Genomic DNA, 19,735 nt, shown 5'->3' with positions numbered 1-19,735 from the left:
TGACAGTGGAAACTGGAGGCACCAATATGACACATAATTAAATTCTGAATGAAAAAACAGAGTATCCAGAAAGATGTTAGATGATAACAAGAAGAAATAAAGGAAGGTTCAGTCAGAAGGAAATGACTTTGCAGGAGAAATTAGAATAATCTATCACATACAGAATCAGGCCTACCGCTTCGAGTATTTTTTTTTTTTTTCTTTTTACGACAGCACCCATGGCATATGGAAGTTCCTGGGCTGGGGGTCAAACAGGAGCTGTAGCTGCTGGCCTACACCACAGCCACAGCAACTCAGGATCTGAGAGCCACATCTGTGACCTATGTTGCAGCTTGCAGCAACAATGGATCCTTAACCCAGTCCAGGGATCAAACCTGCATCCTCAAGGTCACTGTGTCAGGTTCTTAACCTGCGGAGGCACAATGGGAACCCCTTTGGGTATTTTTTAAATTGAGATATAACTGACATACAACATTTTATTAGTTCCAGGTGTACAACACAATAATTCAGTATTTGCATATACTGTAAAATGATCACCACAGTAAGTAACAACCAACACCATACATACTACGATTTTTTTTCTTGTGATGGAAACTTTTAAGATATAGTCTCCTAGCAACTTTCAAATATGCAATACAGTATTATTAACTATGGTTGCCATGCCGTACATTATATCCCCATGACATAACTGGAAATTTATATTTTTGACACCTTTACCAATTTCCCACACCCACCACCTCTTGCCTCTGGCAAACAGAACTGTTATCTGTTTTAAGTTTGGCTTGGGGTTTTTGTTTTCATTTTGTCTTTTTAGGGTCACACTTCTGGCATACAGAAGTTCCCAAGCTAGGGGCCGAATCAGAGCTCCAGCTGCTGTTCACAGCCACAGCAGCTCGGGATCCAGCCATGTCTGCAACCTACACCACAGCTCTAGACAATGCCGGATCCTTACTTAACCCACTGAGTGAGGCCAAGAAGCTAACCCAAGTCCTCATGGATGCTAGCCAGGCTCATTACCACTGAGCCACAACAGGAACTCCTCATTTTTAAGATTTCACATATAAGTAAGATCATATGGTATTTGTTTTTTTCTGACTCATTTCACTTACCAAAATGCCCTCAAAGACTGTCCATGTTGTTGCAAATGGCAAGAATCCCTTCTTTTCGATAGCTAATATTTCACTGCGTATACAAATATAAATACCACAATTGGGGGAAAAACTGTAATTGTAATGTATACATGTAAGGATAACCTGACCCCCTTGCTGTACAGTGGGAAAAAAATAAATAAATAAATAAATAAATAAAATTATCATGCTCCAAAAAAAATAAATAAATAAACACACAAACATCTTAAAAAATAAAATAAAATAAATAAATACCACAATTTCTTTATCCATTCATCTGCCCATAGACACTTAGGTTGCTTCCATGTCTTGACTACTGAAATGCTACCGTGAATAAGGATGTGCATATGCCTTTCTGAGTTAGCTTTTTTTCATTTCCTTGGGAAAAATACCTAAAGTGGGATTGCTGGATCATATGGTAGTTCTGCTTTTAATTTTTTAAAGAACCTCCACACTGTTTCCCATACTGGCTGTACCAATTTATATGCCTACGACAGTGTACAAAGGTTTCCTTTTCTTCATATCTTTATCAACACTTGTTACCTCTTGTCTTTTTTCTTTCTTTTTCTTCTTACAGGCACACCTGCAGCATATGAAGTTCCCAGACTAGGGGTTAAATCGAAGCTGCAGCTGCAGACTTACGCCACAGCAATGCGGGGCCTGAGCCACATCTTCAACCTACACCACTAGCTCACAGCTATGCCAGATCCCTAACCCACAGAGCAAGGCCAGGGATGGAACCTCAAATCTCATGGTTACTAGTCGGGTTTGTTATCACTGAGCCAAACAGGAACTCCTCTCTGCCCATTTATCAATCAGGCTGTTTTTGCCACTGAGTTGTATGAGTTCTTTATATATTTTGGATATTAACTCCTTATCAGATATATGATTTGCAACTATTTTCTCCCATTTGGTAGGTTTCTTTTCCTTTTGTTGATGGTTTCCTTCACTGTGCAGAAGCTTTTTAGTTTGAGGTAGTCCCACTTCTTTATTTTTGCTTTTGTTGCCTTTGCTTTCAGTGTCATATCCAAAAAAAAAACATTGCCAAGACTCATGTCAAGGAGCTTATTGCCTATGTTTTCTAGGAATTTTATGGTTTCAGGCCTTACGTTCAAGTCTTTGATCCATCCTGAGTCAGGTCTTGTGTCTGGTGTTAAGACAGTGGTCCAGTTTTCCCAGCATCCTTTATTGAAAGGCCTGTCCTTCCCCATTTTATATTCTTGGTTCCTGTATCATAAACTTATTGACCACATATGCATGGTCTTAATTCTGGGGTCTCTCTTTTGTTCCATGATTTATGCGTCTGTTTTTATGACAATGACATACTATTTTGATTACATTTGTAAAGGTATTTATTTATTTATTTCTCCTTTTTAGGGCCACACCCACAGCATATGGAGGTTCCCAGGCTAGGGGTCTAATCAGAGCTACAGCCGCCAGCTTACGCCACAGCCACAACAGCGCAGGATCCAAACTGTGTCTGCGACCTGCACCACAGCTCACAGCAATGCCAGATCCTCAACCTACTGAGCGAGGCCAGGGATTGAATCAGCAACCTCATGGTTCCTAGTTGGATTCATTTCTGCTGTGCCACAACAGGAACTCCCTATAAAAGTTTAATAGCTTTATTGAGATACAATTCACATACGATTCACCCATCTAAAGTGTACAATTCAGTAGGTTTTAGTATATTCACAGAGTTGTGCAGCAGTTACCACAACTACATTTAGAGCATTTTCCTCACCCCTAACAGAAGTCATACCCAGTGGCAGTCACTCCTATCTCCTGGCTTCACCCCAGCCCTAGACAACCACTAACCTACTTTATGTCTCTATATAGTTGCCTATTCTGGATATTTCATAGTAATTGAATCATATAATGTGTTTCTTTGCAGCTAGCTTTCTTAGCAGAGTATATTCCAGAGTCATCCATATTGAAGCAAAAATCAATACTCATAAATAATGCTTCATTGAATGAATATACATTTTTTCTTTCTTTCTTTCTTTCTTTTTTTTTTTTTTTTTTTTTTTTTTTGTCTTTTCTAAGGCTGCACCCATGGCATATGGAGGTATCCAGGCTAGGGGTTGAATCGGAGTTGTAGCCACTGGCCTACGCCAGAGCCACAGCAACGCGGGATCCTTAACCCACTGAGCAAGGCCAGGGATCAAACCTGCAACCTCATGGTTCCTAGTCAGATTCTTTAACCACTGCGCCATGACAGGAACTCCTTGAATATCCATTTTATTTATCCAATCATCAATTAAGGGACACTTGGACTATTTTCATTTAGAGGGCTATTACAAAGAAGGCTATGAACATTTGTATGTTTTTCATTTTAAGTATTATGAACATACACTCAGGAATGGAATTACTAGGTCTTAAGGCAACTCTGTTTAATACTCTGAGGAACTTTTTTCTAAAGCTCTACAACATTTACATTACCACCAGCAATGCTATAAGGGTTCCAATTTCTCCACATCCTTAACAACGCTTACCTGGCCTTTTTGATTATAGCCATGCTAGTGGGTGTGAAGCAGTATCTCACAGTAGTTTTGATTTGCATTTCCCTAATGACTAATGCTGTTGAACATCTTTTTATGTGCTTAATGGACATTTGCTTGTCTTCTTTAGAGAAATGTCTATTCAGATCCTTTGCCTATTTTTCAGTTGGGTTGTCTTTTTATTGTTTGGTTTTAAGAATTTTATATATATTCTGAGTACCTTAGCAAATCTATGATTTGCAAAAATTTCTCTACCATTCTGTGGTTGTCTTTTCTTTTTCTGTGTGTCCTTTGAAGCAAAAAAGTTAATTTTAATCATATTCAATGTACCTTTCTCCTTTTGTTGTTTGTGCAATTCATTATAAATTCTTTCACTAGAACAGAGCCATGCTCATTTGTTTATTTATTGACTATAGCTGCTTCAAGTTATAACGGCAGAGCTGAGTAAAGACCCTCATGGACCATGGAGTCTAAAATACCATCTGGCCCTTCACAGAAAGTTTTCCCAACTCCTGGTCTAACACAATGCCAACTCCCACCCACCCCTAACTTAAAATGAACAACTTCCCTTCCCTTGAAGGGGCTGTAAGGCAGATGATATCCCTTGGAAGGAAGCAGAATATTGGTTATGGTAAAACATGTACAGAAAATATTTGTGTTAAGAGGCTGATAACATGAGGTGACAGCTATGTATTGGTGAGGGAAGAGGTATAGTGGAACATCAGAAGCCAGATGTAATTTTCGCTGCCAACATCTCCATCAAAAATCTGTGACTCCTAGGAGTTCTTTTTGTGGCTCACCAGAAGCGAATCTGACTAACATCCATGAGGACTCATGTTCGATCCCTGGCTTTACTCAGTGGGTTAAAGATCCAGCATTGCTGTGAGCTGTGATGTAGGTTATAGATGCAGATCAGATCCCGCTTGCTCAGATCCCGCTTGCTGTGGCTGTGGCATAGGCCAGCAGCTACAGCTCCAATTTGACCCCTAGACTGGGAACCTCCATATGCCACGGGTGTGACCTTAAAAGCACACAGAAAAAAAGAAAAAAGAAAGAAAAAAAAGGAAAAAAAAAATCTGTGACTTCTGAGTACCAAATAAAATATTGATGAGGTTGTTTTAAGTACTATAAGGCCTAGCCAGCTTACAAGAACTTACAAGAGTAAGGAATTTATTATTTTTCTGGTATGCAAGAAACATGGGAAACAGACAATCTAAGAAGAAACCCTGCTATGAGACTTGCAAGACAGTTTTTCCTTTCTAATAAAGAGAGACACTTGAGGAAGTGTTCCCCACTCTTCTTCAGCTAGATGGTAGAGTCTGAAATTATGACTGCCTGCTCTCCTGACATGCAGAGCTTTAAAGTACACTGAACCTACACCTCTGATGAAACAGATAAACTGCTTAACCACCCTGTAACACTCTGCTCTGGGCTTCTTATTTCTTATTTCGTGAAATAATAAATTCCTTACTATTCAAGCCACTTTTAGTTGGGAGGGTATTCTGTTACTTGCAATCCAAACATTCTGATACATTTTCTACTTTGTGGACAAGTACATTACTGGACAGAACTATATAGAAATTAGAATGAAGTGATTATGAAACCAAGATCTGCCCAGAATGCTACGTAATAGCTTTCAGTAGTTTGATTTTTAAAAATGTAAACAGCTGCCGTATAGTACAGGGAACTTTAGCCACTTGTGATGGAACATGATGGAGGATAATTTGAGAACAAAAAAATACACACACACACACACACACACACACACACACACACATATGAATGACTGGGTCACTGTGCCGTACAACAGAAATGTATAGAGCATTGTATATCAACTATAATAAAAAATTTTTTTTTGCCTTTTTGCCTTTTCCTAGGGCAGCTTCTGCAGCATATGGAGGTTCCCAGGCTGGGGTCGAATCTGAGCTGTAGCCGCTGGCTGACACCAGAGCCACAGCAACGCGGGATCCGAGCCACGTCTGCAACCTACACCACAGCTCACGACAATGCCGGATCCTTAACCCACTGAGCAAGGGCAGGGATTGAACCCACAACCTCATGGTTCCTAGTCGGATTCGTTAACCACTGCGCCACGACGGGAACTCCAATAAAAAAAATTTTTAATTAAAAAATAAAATAAAAATTTAAACAGTATCTTGCACTTTATCAGGCATCTTAGGTAACTATCTTACCCAATACCCACCAGAACTCTAAATCAGTCGGTCTTACGGCCATTTTACAGATATACAGTTATATATATATAAAAAACTATATAATCCAATATAGGCCTTTCAATTCTATATCCCATGTGTGTTCCACCACATTATAGCATGTTTCACAACATCAAATAAAATTCATTAAAAGCAACATAATCAACAAAATGATTACAATATTCTTTCAGCAGTTAAAGAATTACTTGACATCATGTAACTCTATAATAAAATGTACAAAGAGCCACTATATGTTAAGTTCAAACTGGGCAAACAGAGTGACCAGAAGAAATATGGCACCTTCTAACAGCTCTACTGAAGCACTTACAGACACTATATTAAAACTTTTCCCTCTTCATGCCGGACAATCTATGCTGTGAGGTCTATCTTTTTTCTGTTCATCTCTGCACCTAACACTATGCTTGATATTCATAGTAGGTGAACAAAAATATTTGCTAAATTAAGAAATCAAAGATTTGAGTTGCGCCCCCCATTACCAGCTGATCTAGAATACATCTATGAAATGTTAAGTCAGCTTAAGTAAACAAAACTAAACATTATTTATAAATTTTGAGTTTAATTTATGAAAAAGTTCACTTATCATTTAACAAATAAAAGTAACATTCCCACATATAGCTGGCACTTTATTCAGATCTGTAAAAAGAATCTTAAAGCACAAAAGCAGTCCTATAACTTTCAGAATCAACAGCAGTTTCCTCTTTGGTAGCTTCCTCACTGTGCCTAACACTTGTGCTCTCTAATTGTATATTCGCAGGATTCAAAAACCTCCCTAGCCCTAAATGATATAATAAGTAATTCAGTTGCACTTCTGCTGGTTTCCCAAGACAGCAGGACAAGAGCCTATCCACCATTTGGCATTTACATTCCATGAGAGATACTCCAAAGGAAGCGGCTTTACAAAGATGAATAAAAATGCATCCCCTGCCCTAAAGAAGCCCAAAGCTTAGAGGGGAGGCAATTTAAAAACAGTGAAATAAGGGATGTGCTATAATGAAAGTTACTTACAAATGACCATGAATTGCCTGGGGGAATTGGGAAATGCCACTGGAACAGGATATTGATGTTTATCAGAGAAAGTGGAAGGACACTGCAGATTGAAGAAAAAGTTCATACAAAGGCACCAATAAATGAAAAACGATGAGGTGTTTTGAGAACCAAGAATTCTGACTTGGTTATAGCATAAGCCTGGCTAAAAATAAGGATCAGAGCATGAATGCCATGCAAAAGTTTAAAATTTTTAATTCTAGAGGAGTTCCTGTTGTGGCTCAGCGGTAACAAACTCGACTAGTATCCCTGAGGATGCAGGTTCAACACCTGGTCCTGTTCAGTGCGCTCCGGCATTGACATGAGCTATGGTGTAGCTCACAAACACAGCTAGGATCCCACATGGCTGTGGCTGTGGCCAGCAGCTGCAGCTCCAATTCGACCCCTAGCCTGGGAATTTTTTTAGGGCTGCACCCGCAGCATATAGAGGTTCCCAGGCAAGGGGTGGAATCATAGCTACAGCTGCCAGCCTACACTACAGCCACAGCAACGTAGGATCCAAGCCACGTTGATGCCAGTGCAATGATGCCAGTGGTAATAGGAATAAAGAGGAAGTTGATTCAAGAGACATCTGGGGTCTAAATGGCAGGACACATTTATAACATGACACTATTATTCCAGGAAAAAAAAAAAAAAAAAAAACATGTTCTTAAAGCTACAGCTTACAACAAACAAAAAGCTACACATTAAAAATAACATGGTTGGAGTTCCCATCGTGGCGCAGCAGAGATGAATCCAACTAGGAACCACGAGGTTGCGGTCTGATCCCTGGCCTGGCTCAGTGGGTTAACGATCCAGCATTGCGGTGAGCTGTGGTGTAGGTTGCAGATGCAGCTCAGATCTGGCGTTGCTGTGGCTCTGGCATAGGCCGGCAGCTACAGCTCAGATTCGACCCCTAGCCTGGGAACCTCCATATGCCATGGGTGCGGCCCTAAAAAGACAAAAAAATAAATAGTAACGAGGCTTAAGGAAAACAGCTGGAAGCAAGATACTCAAAAAAACCTGTGCAATTCTGTAAACAGAGTACTAACAAAAACAGTAAGAATCCTAATAAACACATTAACATAGTTGAAGAGGTGCTAAATCACTAATAAGCACAGCACTTTTCTAAAGGTACAGCTCAAAATGCAGGTGTCCCTCTGTACCCAAGGGGACTGGTTTCAGGACCTCCCACAGACACCAAAATCCAGAGAAGCTCAAGTTCTACAGCTGGCCCTCCATATCTGTGGTTCACATGTGTGGATTCAACCACCCCCACCTCTTTAAGTACTATATTTACTGAAAAGAAATCTTCATGTAAGTAAGTAGACCCATGAAGTTCAAATACATGTTGTTCAAGGGTCAACTGATTATTGTAAAGGCTATTTGAAGCCAAGTTATAGAAATAAAGAAAAAACGCACAAACATCTAGGGGAAATGTGCAATAAATTCTTCCAACGCAGATAAATAGTCAAAATGAGTCAAGAGGAAGAATGTGGTATGGACAGTACACAGCACTGCAACTATGTTAGTGTATTTAGCTTCCACCACTGATGTCAGGAAGCATGAACATGCTGGGAACATTTTAAGTACATTTTTTCTCTTGATGGATAGGATGAGAGCCAGACTGGAATGCCTCAAAAGTCCCTTGAGTGAGTGAGTGAATGACTGAGCCTTCTGCCCCCAAACTAGGTCAGGCAGTGTTCCTGTGTTACACTCGTCCAGGACAGACTGTAATTGATGACTGCTTAAGACTTAGGCAGTAGCGAAGGGAAGTAAAAGGTACACCAGATTTCCAGATAGGAGTGAATGGACAGATACTGTTTCCATTAAGAAAAATTAGGGAATGATGAAGCATGAATAAGAAGATAACATAATGAACACAGTTTCAGTTACATTGAGGTTAAGGTGTCTTTATAGCCATTATTATTTAGATAAAAATCCAGTAAGCAGTTAGAACTATGGACTAGAGAAAAAGAATGATATGAGCTAAATATATGTATGACTCATCAGGACATAGGAAATTATGAAACTTTGAGAATAAACAAAGAATTCATGCATTCACCCAATTCACTTATTTTAACAAATATTTACTGGATTCCTATAACATGGCAGGAGCCTATGTTGTCAGCAGGGGTGAGTGAGAACAAGAGAGGGATGATGGTAGTTCCCTTGTGACACAGCCAGTTAAGGATTCGGTGTTGCCACTGCAGTGGCTCAGGTCACTACTGTGGCATGAGTTCAATCCCTGGCCTGGGAACTTCCACACGCCATGGGTGTTGGCCAAAAAAAAGAGAAAGAGAGAGACAGCCATGATGACCACTCTCACGGAACACAAATTATATCATGGGGAGACAGAAAGCAACCAAACACCTATAGAATTAACCATGTGCTACAAAGACATAAAAAGTACTATAATAGTATAACATAGGAACAAGGGCTGACCTGGCATGGGGTGGGAGGCTCAGTCACTTACTTGAGGGGCTTTTTAGGCACTGCAAACATAGTCTATGCAAGGAGTAGAATAAACCATTGAATACAGCATAAAACGGCTGAATAAAATGTAACCAAGTTTAAGTGACTACACTATAGAAAGAAAGAACATGGTGGAAGAAGCTGAAGTAAACAGATGGAACCAATGAAGTCTATGGGCTATGTCAAAGATTTTAGTCTCTACAACATGTGAGGTTTTAAATGGGAAAGTGATACAACCATATTTAAGAGGGCCTTGGACCAAAGCCAGATGAGAGGGAAGCAACAAAGATTAAAAATGGCAGAGAGAAGTTCCCGTCGTGGCGCAGTGGTTAACGAATCCGACTAGGAACCATGAGGTTGCCAGTTCGGTCCCTGCTCTTGCTCAGTGGGTTAACGATTTGGCGTTGCCGTGAGCTGTGGTGTAGGTTGCAGACACGGCTCGGATCCCGCATTGCTGTGGCTCTGGCGTAGGCTGGTGGCTACAGCTCCGATTCGACCCCTAGCCTGGGAACCTCCATATGCCGCGGGAGCGGCCCAAGGAAATAGCAAAGACAAAAAAAAAAAAAAAAAAAAAAAAAAAAATGGCAGAGAGTGTACTTCTGCAACTAGCAGAAAACACAAAAGCAAAAAAAAGGGAGAAAATCTGAAGAGTTCCCAACAAGGTCCAACACCACAAAGAAGTCAAGTAAGAAGAATGAAAAACCAAATACATTTAATGAGTATTTACTGGATTTCCAAAGAACCTCTACTGTCACCACAATCTGAGGTGCTTTATTCCCATTTTACTTGTACTAAACGAGGTCTAGAATGTACAGTATTTGTTCAAAGTCACTTAGGCAGAAATGGAATCTAAAAGTCCAATCTTTCTAATTCCCAACCTCACAGTGATAATTAGAAGCTCACTGCCAGCATGCTAAATTTCAGTGAAATGCAGATGCATAATCATTCCAGACCAATGCTACATAACAGACACTCATGAAATGATGGAAATGCTCTGTATCTGAACTGGTGCAGTAAGCCACAAGTAGCTACTGAACACCTGTAATGTAGAACTGAAGAACTGAATTCACAATTTTATTTAATATTAATTCACTTGAAATAAAATTTAAATAGCCACATGTAGCTAGCAGCTACTGAATCACAGATGTGCACTGTAATAGACTGAAAACCAAAAAGTAAACAAAGAGAGATGAGTCAAAAGTATGATGGTAAAGAAAAAGAGTGACAGCTAGACAGAAAGCCAGAACTGAAGTATAACCTGCACATTCATCAATTCACTATTTGAGAAAGATTACTAGTTTATAAATCATGAAATTCTATGTTAGGAAAATAGGTGCAACATAAACACACATAAAAATCACAGATTTCCTCATTACCTATTAGCACCTGTTTTTCCTGGCATTCTGTCTTACAAGCAAATAATCCAAAAGGATGCCAGCTTATTGCATGCTCATGATAGGAAGTTGCCTGTTGCACTGCACTCAGAAGAATGTGAAAGAAAACTATCCCTGAAGCTAGATAAAGGAGAAATAAAAGTGCTAAGAGACAGCTCTACTAATGCCAACACTAAAGGCTTGATTCTTTTTGTAGGTTGCTGCACTTCACTCTTTTGTCCCTAGGTTTTAAACTGCACACCTAGTTCTAACCTACAATAAAAATAAATTCTCTGTATTGTTTACCAAAATCAAGAGACCATAGGTGAATATAATAATGCTCCCAAAACACAAGTCAAAGTGACATCTCATTTACAGAAATGTTTTCTGGGACAGTAAAAGGGCTACCACGTGGCCCTCCTGATGATACTCCTAAGAAAAAAAAGCTTTAACCAACAAAACAAAACCCTGAGAAAATAACCTGTAAGAACATATGACTTGTTGAGTTACTGCTCTAAATTTTCAAGGATTTCCTACAGAAATCTTAAAATGTTTTAAATATTTGTATAGTACAAGACTATAAAAACCAAAGACAAACCAGGAAACACTAGTCGTATTTCACTTCAAAATTTTATATCTGTACCAGATCCATACAATAGCTATAATTACTGTTAACCCATGACTATAAAGGGTATGGGAGTCCAAGGAGAAAATTCAGAAAAGGAAAGAGTAGATATGGAGTGTCAGATAAAAGGTTATTTTGAAGAGTAAAAGCGAAGATGAAATTTCAATCTGGCAAGCATGAAATAAAACAGATGCTTGCTCCACTGTATTTCAGAGATCACTTTTTCTTTTTAAGAAATTGTTATCTATGTTAATACTTAATAAGGTGCTAAGTGGGAAAAATAAACACAAAAAAGTCCTAGTAAAATATTGTTTCCTAAAAAGTATTCCATAAGAATACTATCATAGTTCAGACCCCAGCTGAAGTACCAACCTTAATCATTAAGAAATTACCACCTGATTAAAAAAAATTATGCTTAATTGTTTTTGACTCAATGCTTATATCTGAAATACAGTTAAAAATCTTGGAATAAAACTGACTGTAATGAGGAAACCAGAGCATAACATTAAAATCTCTTTAAGTCTGACCTTTGTAATCATTTAATAAAAACTAAATTATAAAGGAAATTAAGTCCACACACCAGTGATGGATTTAAAAAAAAAAAAAAAAAGGTGGAGGGGAGAAAAAACACACAAATAACTCCTTAGAAGAACATACAAGAAACTTAATGATCAACACAAGGAGGAGGAGTGGCCAGAAAATATTTACTTTCTATTTTTTACCTTTCAGTATGGTTTTATTTTTGAAGTAAATGTATTAATAGTGTGTTTAGAACTTTAGCAAAGTCTTGATTATTAATCTACATCTAGATGTTCCCTTCATCATAAACCTGAACTCAGAAAATAGTTCCTTTTAGACCTATGTGACTTGATCAGAAGTTACTAATGTAAGGACAAAGTTTTAAGCTCTTTTCCTGTTAAAACTCCTGTTTCCTAGATTAATATCCTAGGTCATGACCCACTGTTACCATCTCCTGGGACCACCTACTATTTAATAACATTACTCAATACCCTGTTAACTGCCTACCAAATCTCTCAAAATTGATACTGCAATCGTTTCCATACTCCTCAGCCTCAATCTTACCCCATTCCCCGCAGCCTCAATCTCAACTTTAGCAGATGATCTTGCCTCAAACTATCTCCAGATGCTGAGATGATTTTAAGCCACTTGGTTTGAATTCCATTATTAAAACATATCTGTCATCACAGCCTACTCTCCTCACTTGGATTTTTTCCCCTCTTTTTTGACGTCCCCTCCTTTCTTTTTGGCCATCTTCTTTCTACCACACCTAGGGTTCCTTCCATTAATCATCCTCTTTCTCACAGCTCCCTCTCCTGGCTTCTCTTCTAACTGGAAAGAAAATGGACATCTGCTATCCTAAAAGGAATTACCTCACCTAACTTTTCTTTGTCCATTTCCCCATAAACGTCTCAAAAAACGAACATTCATACCGGGCTGTCTCATCAGCACTCAATCCTTTATGCCACTTGTTCGTCCACATACTCCTTCAAAAACACTACTTCAAACACTATCATGTCAAGTATTTAGACAACAATAAAAAGACAAAGACAAGTTCTCTGTATTCTCAGCACCTACATTCCTTTGCAATCTTATTTTCATTACCTAGGGCTTCATTGAAGATACTGTCTTAAAGATTACGACTGCTATAGTTTTTCATTTTTATTTCCTCCTCTCCCCTATTAACGGATGAGAAGAATCTCTGAGACTCGTATTCCCTCCTACCTCCCTGGGGCCCTCCAAATATTAAAAAATTCCATCTTTTCTCTTAGAATCTTCAACTGCTCCCTCTCTCTTGGCTAATTCCCTTAAGCGCACAAATAATTTCTTCCTCAAACCTAAATTTTCTAACTTGTATCATCTCTCTTTCATTCAAAGCTATACTCAATCTCTGGCCAGTCATTTACTCAAGTCACAGCATCCTGGCTTTCCGTGCTACCAATGTTTCTCTGTACTACTGCCAAAGTCACCAGAACTCTCCTGCTCCCTCCAAAAGGCATTTAAAGTTCTTCTCTTTCCTGATTGCTACACAATCTAGCCATTATGACTCCATCAAATCTGGCATCACAAATTTTCCAACTATCTCACTGGCTATTTATTCTCAGACAACATTCACAAGTTCCTCGCCTTCTACCTCCCTCTTAAATGCAGTGTTTTTTAGGGTCTGTCCTCTTATCATTACATATTCTTTCTCTGCAGAGTTCATCCAGCTTCATGGTTTCAACTACCACCTAAAACACACACACACACAACACTCAAATCTTTAATATAAGCCCAGATTTATCTTCTAGACCCATATACAGCCAATACCTGTTGGCCATATCCAACTAGGTGACCCATGACTACTTTAAATTCATAGTGTCCAAGAAAGAAATCATCACACCACCAAATCTCCTTCTCTTGTATCTCCTACACAGATACTGTGCATTTCTAACAAGGACCCAGATGACACTGATGCCGCTAGTTCAGGATCCATGTTCTGAAAATCACTGCTCAAACATATGCTGTCTCTCACCACCTCCAGGCTGTCAAGTCCCTTCTGCTATCTCTTAAGCCATAATATCTATGCAGCAAGCACTGTTAATATTTCACAGCACCCTATCCTTCTGAACCTCGAATCGTGCAACATAGCATTCCAAGCATTAATTACCAAATGATAAGACTAGAGATGAAACAACAATCACCCCAGCAAAATGGAAGTTTTCTGAGGATGGGATAGCATTCTAGGGTATCCCTAGAACCATATCTTATCCAATACGGAGGTGCTTAATAAATATTTGCTGAGTGGATGGCACTGCTTCTACCCAGTCACCCAAGCCACAGCAGGATTCATCCATTTCCTTCCCCATAATCCAAGTCACCAAGTCCTATCTCCTACCTCCTACGTGTGTCTCATCCCTGGTGCTTCATCTCCATCTGCAGTGTTTCTACATTCTTTTAGGTCCTTATTTCTCACATTACTATAATAATGTTTTAATTGGTTCCCATGTCTAGATTCATCTATCTTATTTTATCCACATAACCATCAGACTGCTCTCTCTAAAAAAGTAAATGAGACAATGTCATTCTCTTGCTTAAAAGCAATAGCTTCCCACAGGCTTTAGGGGAAAAGATGTTAACTCCTTCATATGACATGCAAACCCTTCCAGAACCCTGCTTCAATCTACCTGTCTACCCTCTCTCTCCATTCCATCCTAACCCCCTGCCTTCCGGCCACAGTGAGCTGGCTTGCATACCCATGCCTTGATGGCTTTAAAACAAAGCTTTCTACCTAGAGTACCTTTCTCACCGGCTTTTTTACTCATCCTTTTAAGAGTCAGCTCAGGTACTCTTCCGGGAAGCTTTCTCTGAGTGACATTCATCTCTCTATCCAATCCCCAACCCCAGTTGGGATTAGGCCTCTCCCCTGCCACATGCTCTTAAAAGCACAAGATTAGCTTGTACATATCACACTGCATAATAATTGTCCAGTTCACCTACTTAAGTTCCTTAGAAATTACAATTATGTTTTGTTTTTATAGTCAATGCTAGGTATATTAACAGACGCTCAACTAAAATTTAAATACATTCCATGCTAGTCTCTAAACAGTGGCTCTCAAAATTTAGCATAAATCAGAATTATCTGAAAAGACATATAGATCTAGACTGCCTCGCCCCACTCCCAGAGTTATAGATTCAGTTGGTCCAGGGTGGGACCTAACAAATTCCCAGATGATGCTGATGCTGCTAGTCCAGGAACCACATATTGAGTGTCCTCCAACCCTGCTGACTGCAATCCTAACAATCTTTTTTAGACCCAGCTCAATTGTCATCTCCTTTATAAAACTTTCTTTAATCCCAAATGAAACTGATATGGCTCTTCAATTTCTATCCAGCTTTGTGTATATTATTCATGTGGTAACTCATGCTTTTTCCACACCTACTGGCATCTGCCTTATATTCTCTTCTTAAATGAAGGTAGGCCTTAATCATTTTAACATTCCCCATAACTGAGCACAGTAACTGGTGAAGACAGATGAAATCTACAAGTATCTGTTGATGTGAAGGAATCCCTGTTGACTGCCCAGATTCTGGATCCACTCTGACTCACTTAATCCTCCTGGCCCAAGCTGACTTCTTACACTATTGCTTGCCTTACTACCTACAACTGATCCTCCACACTTGTCTATCCCTCTCATTGCTGACTGACCCTAAGTTTCTCTACCTTGTACTCTGAACCTTTTTATTTTCTCATCTACTCTGAGAAGTAATAAGTGGAGAAATTTTCTTCCTATGATCGATGAGAATTTTAACTCTGCAGCCGTTAAGTCAGGTTGCTTGCATTTTTTTTAAAGTAGACTTTCTTGGTCACAGAATCCAGACTAAAATATGCTGTGTACAACTCCAACTGCAGTTATCATAGACAGCAAATATGCGTTTCAGGTTCTATTTACAGATGGTAGACATAATTTAAATGAAAAGTTTAAAAATTTAAAACATAAAAGGTCTCATAAAATTTAAGGTTGTCCTAAGAAGCAAAATATAAAGAATATTTACACAGTATGTTCATTCACACATAGATCCAGAACAAAATGTGCACTACCTACTCCAACAAAAACAGACACTAAAAACCAGATCATATTTCTAAATTATACTAAGAATGTAGCAAAAACTGTATCTGATAAATGAAAAGTTAACTTTCTAAAAACGCTTCTATAAAATCTACTCCTTCAAAAATTACTCAGAGACTGTTTTCAATCATGGGGACCTAATCAAACATTCTATTTAATTATTCTTTATCTACCTCTGCATGTAATATTGAAGTTCTCTATCTAAAATTATATATGCCCTAGGTAGAGAAAAAACTGTAATATTCAGTTATTTCAATAAATAAACATTATGGAGTTCCCTGGTGACTCAGTGAGTTAAGGATTCAGCACTGTCACTGACGTGTCACAGATTCAATCCCTGGCCCCAGAACTTCCCCATGCCATAGGTGCAGCCAAAAAGATATTAATAATAAATTCATTTATTTAATTAATCATAGACAACTGTTAATGGTTCAAGGAAAATTCTGAGGAGCGCAGTACTCACATTTTTGTACATGTGCATAATTTTCAACCCACTGCTCAACAATTTAAGACAAATTGAGATGGAGGAAAAGACATAACTCTCAGGAAAAAAGTAGGCTACCTTTAACATAGCACCTAAAACTAATAACCATCAAAAAAGATTCTTGATACATTCAATTCAATCTACAAAACTTTTTACTTTCCCCTTACTTGAACAAATCAATGAAATTTATAAATTAACACGTAAATTAAGTCTGTTGATAAAAATGCAAATTGCCCATGATATTCAGTAAGAGCTACAAAGATTTTCCAAAAGGAGTCAGTTTTCAGAACCATATACTCAATTAACAAGAAAAATGGATTAGATCACTCTAAAGTCCAATTTGAGTTCATCAATATTCCATATGGCAGAGCTGAGCTAGTTTTGATACTTTCAAACCAGTGCTATATTCAGCAGACCAACATACTGCTAAAAGTTGAGACGCCACTGCCATGACAAATTATGTCCTGAAATGGTATTGAGAGGACAGCAGAAAAAGAGCCAAGAGTGAATCAGAAAATAAATACTAAAAAGGAAACTGGAAAGACAGAGGGAAATACTGACCTGGAAGAAAACAATATCTTACGGTAATTTTAAAATATTTTTGAAAGAAAAGGAAATACTGAGTACCAGGAAGATAAATTTAAGAGCTAACTAAAAGAGGATTTCCCAAATTCAGCCTATTGTTCAAAAAGGGGAGAGAGAAGGGGCTGGGAGGATGCAACACGGCAGGAAAAACCACCTGGAAACCTTATCATTCTGCTATATACTAAATAAACAGCAAGACTAGATCACTGTTCCTCAAAATGTATTGTTTATTAACACAGGTAAAAACATTTCACTGCAACGACAAAGATCGTCAACATCCTGACCTTCAGGTAAAGGAACTTGTATTAAAGCACTAAAGTGCAATTCAAAACTCCAAAAGATTATGACCTCCCCAAATGAAAGTCTGTACTATGAATGGCTCTAATCTAACTTGTTTTCTGCAACACTTTGGAAAAACCTAAGTTTTGACTTTGAAGGCACAATTGTCTCTGAGGTACCTCCCAAGTTGGCAGGGAAAAACTTCTGTATCTCGAAATCACTAAACATTTATTAAGTCTGCTCCTAATGTGGATTTTTAAGTACACCCATCAGTGCGCTTCAATCATCTGCCCTGTGTTTCACATAAAAGCCAGCTTAACTAATTTCACTTTTTTTTCTCCTCACAATCGCACCAAACTGCTCTTAAGCTGCAAGCAACAGAATTTCTCCTTTCGCTCACCCACCACGCTATCCTGACATAAACTCTACACAAGGTGAAACACCATACAGTGAAAGGTACAAGAAATTACTCAACGTCAACGAATCCGTCGTAAAATCTTTGGTCAACTGTGTAAAAAGCTTTAAAAAAAAAAAAAACTAAATTACATGCCCGGCTATCTGACATGTATGAAAAAAGCCCTGCAAACTTTTTCTACTGTGCATGCAATTCTTGATTACAAAGAGGAAACTCCACCGGCTAGCCCGGGCGAGAGAACCGGTAAGGTAACAGGCTAAAAGGGCGTCGTTGATTTCTTGGCTACAGTGACAGAGGCGGGAGACAGACACACCCCTAGCGTCGGGCTGAAACACTACAGCAGTGAATTCTACCTAGGGATTAAAGTGAGCGTAGGGAAAGACAAATTTAAATCGCCATGATTCAAAAACAACCAGCACAGGAGAGACTTTCGAAGGTAACAAAGAAAACGAAAAACCCTGGGCAGTAAGTAAGCATTAATAAAAAACCAAGTCTCCCCGTTTGTAAAAAGCCGAGTTAGACTCTTTTCCTGAATCTACACCTTGGACCTTTCCGGTTCGCCGCTGCAGAGAGAAGAGCAGCAGCGAAAAACAAACAAACCCACCCCGTAAGATTGCAAAAGGCAGTGAAATAAACACTAGCGGGAGAGAGGGAAGTAAGTGGCAGGATTCCTGCCAAGACTCACTGCTTGAAAATAGAGTGAGTGGGAGAAAGAGCAGCTCTGGAGAGAAAGTGGGTCTTATATAAAGAGCCATTTGCCACATATGATTTCCACAGGATTTCGGAATCTCCCCGAACTTGAGAGTGAGTCTGGGGGTGAAGGGGGCTCCACGTGGAGGAGGGTCCCGAGACAAGAAAAGCCGGCCGACCAGAGGACAGCCCCGGGCGGGTGGCCGGGGGAGCGGGGGTCGAGGCCCAGGCGGAATCCCGGGGGCGCCGGGGGAGGGGGTGGAGGGGCGCCCCGCGGAGGCCCGGGGGCGGGCGCGGGAGCCCCGCGGTGCTGTCAATCCGCTGCCCGCCGCCCCCGAGCCGCGAGGGTTCTCACGGGTCTCTCGAATTTTCCACCGGGGGAAGCCGCCCGGGGGTGTCCGAGCTCTCCCCGCCCCCGCCCCTGGAAGCGGCGAGTGGGGAGAGATGGTGCGTGGGGAAACAGAGGGCTCACCATTTTGCTGGGCGGTCGGCGGCTCGCTCGCGCGGAGAAGAGTGTCGGCGTTCAGACGGGCTCCCGCAGGAAGCGGCAGCGGCGGCGGCCCAGCTACGCTCGGCCGGGGTGGCTGCGGCCCGCGGGACGCCCGCGGGGGAGGGGGTGCGGGCTGGGGGAGGGGAGGCGGCGCCGCGGGGACCGCGCCGGCCGGGTGACTGGGCACGAGGGAGCGGGCGGGGAGAAGAGAAATTGAGGTCGAGATTCAGAGACGGAGAGCGCGGGAGGAGAGACGGCGAGAAGGGGGAGAGACAGGCGAGGAGACGGGGGGAGTATGGGCCAGGCGGCTTGGGGGCTGCAGCCTCGCGCTCGCGCCGGAGCCGTGACGGACTCACTGCAGTGGCTTGTGCTGACCCGCAACCTCAAGGCACGAAAAAGGGGGAGGGCGGGAGAGGGAGGGGAAAGCGGAGCGCAGCAGCGCGCGGGGCGAAGGGCGGGGGCGCGCGTGGAGCCGGCGGCGGGGGCGGGGCTTCCGCGAGCGCCGCACATCCGGGAACTCGCGCGCCGGCTCGGCGGCGGCCGCCGCGGCGCTCTGGCGAGCTCTGGTTGGGGAGCGCAGAGCGCGCCGACCACGTTCTTCCCTCCGCCGGCCGCCCCCAGCGTGCGGGGCGGGGGAAGCGCGGGGGCGGGGGCGCGGACGTCGGTGACGTCGCGTGGCGGAGCCCTTCCTGTCATGTGGCTGGAGGCGGGCGCGGAGCACTGGGGGGAGGGGGAAGGGGGGTGAAGGCTGGCCTGGGCGGGGAAGGAGGAAATGCGAGGGGTGCGCGAGCACTAGGCGGAGGGGGACT

General features: G+C 41.1%; 1 protein-coding gene across 1 annotated transcript in view; it reads right to left on the bottom strand.

Annotated features, from left to right (window-relative positions):
* Positions 1-19,417, bottom strand: part of PPP3R1 (protein phosphatase 3 regulatory subunit B, alpha) — a 63,554-nt gene extending 44,137 nt beyond the window's left edge. Inside the window, exon 1 of the mRNA XM_021087426.1 lies at positions 18,909-19,417. Within this exon, the coding sequence (XP_020943085.1) occupies positions 18,909-18,911 (3 nt within the window). The 5' untranslated portion in view covers positions 18,912-19,417. The remainder of the gene's footprint in view (positions 1-18,908) is intronic.

Source organism: Sus scrofa, chromosome 3, assembly GCF_000003025.6.
Source record: "Sus scrofa isolate TJ Tabasco breed Duroc chromosome 3, Sscrofa11.1, whole genome shotgun sequence".
NCBI lineage: Eukaryota > Metazoa > Chordata > Mammalia > Artiodactyla > Suidae > Sus > Sus scrofa.
This window is presented reverse-complemented; position numbering and strand designations above follow the sequence as displayed.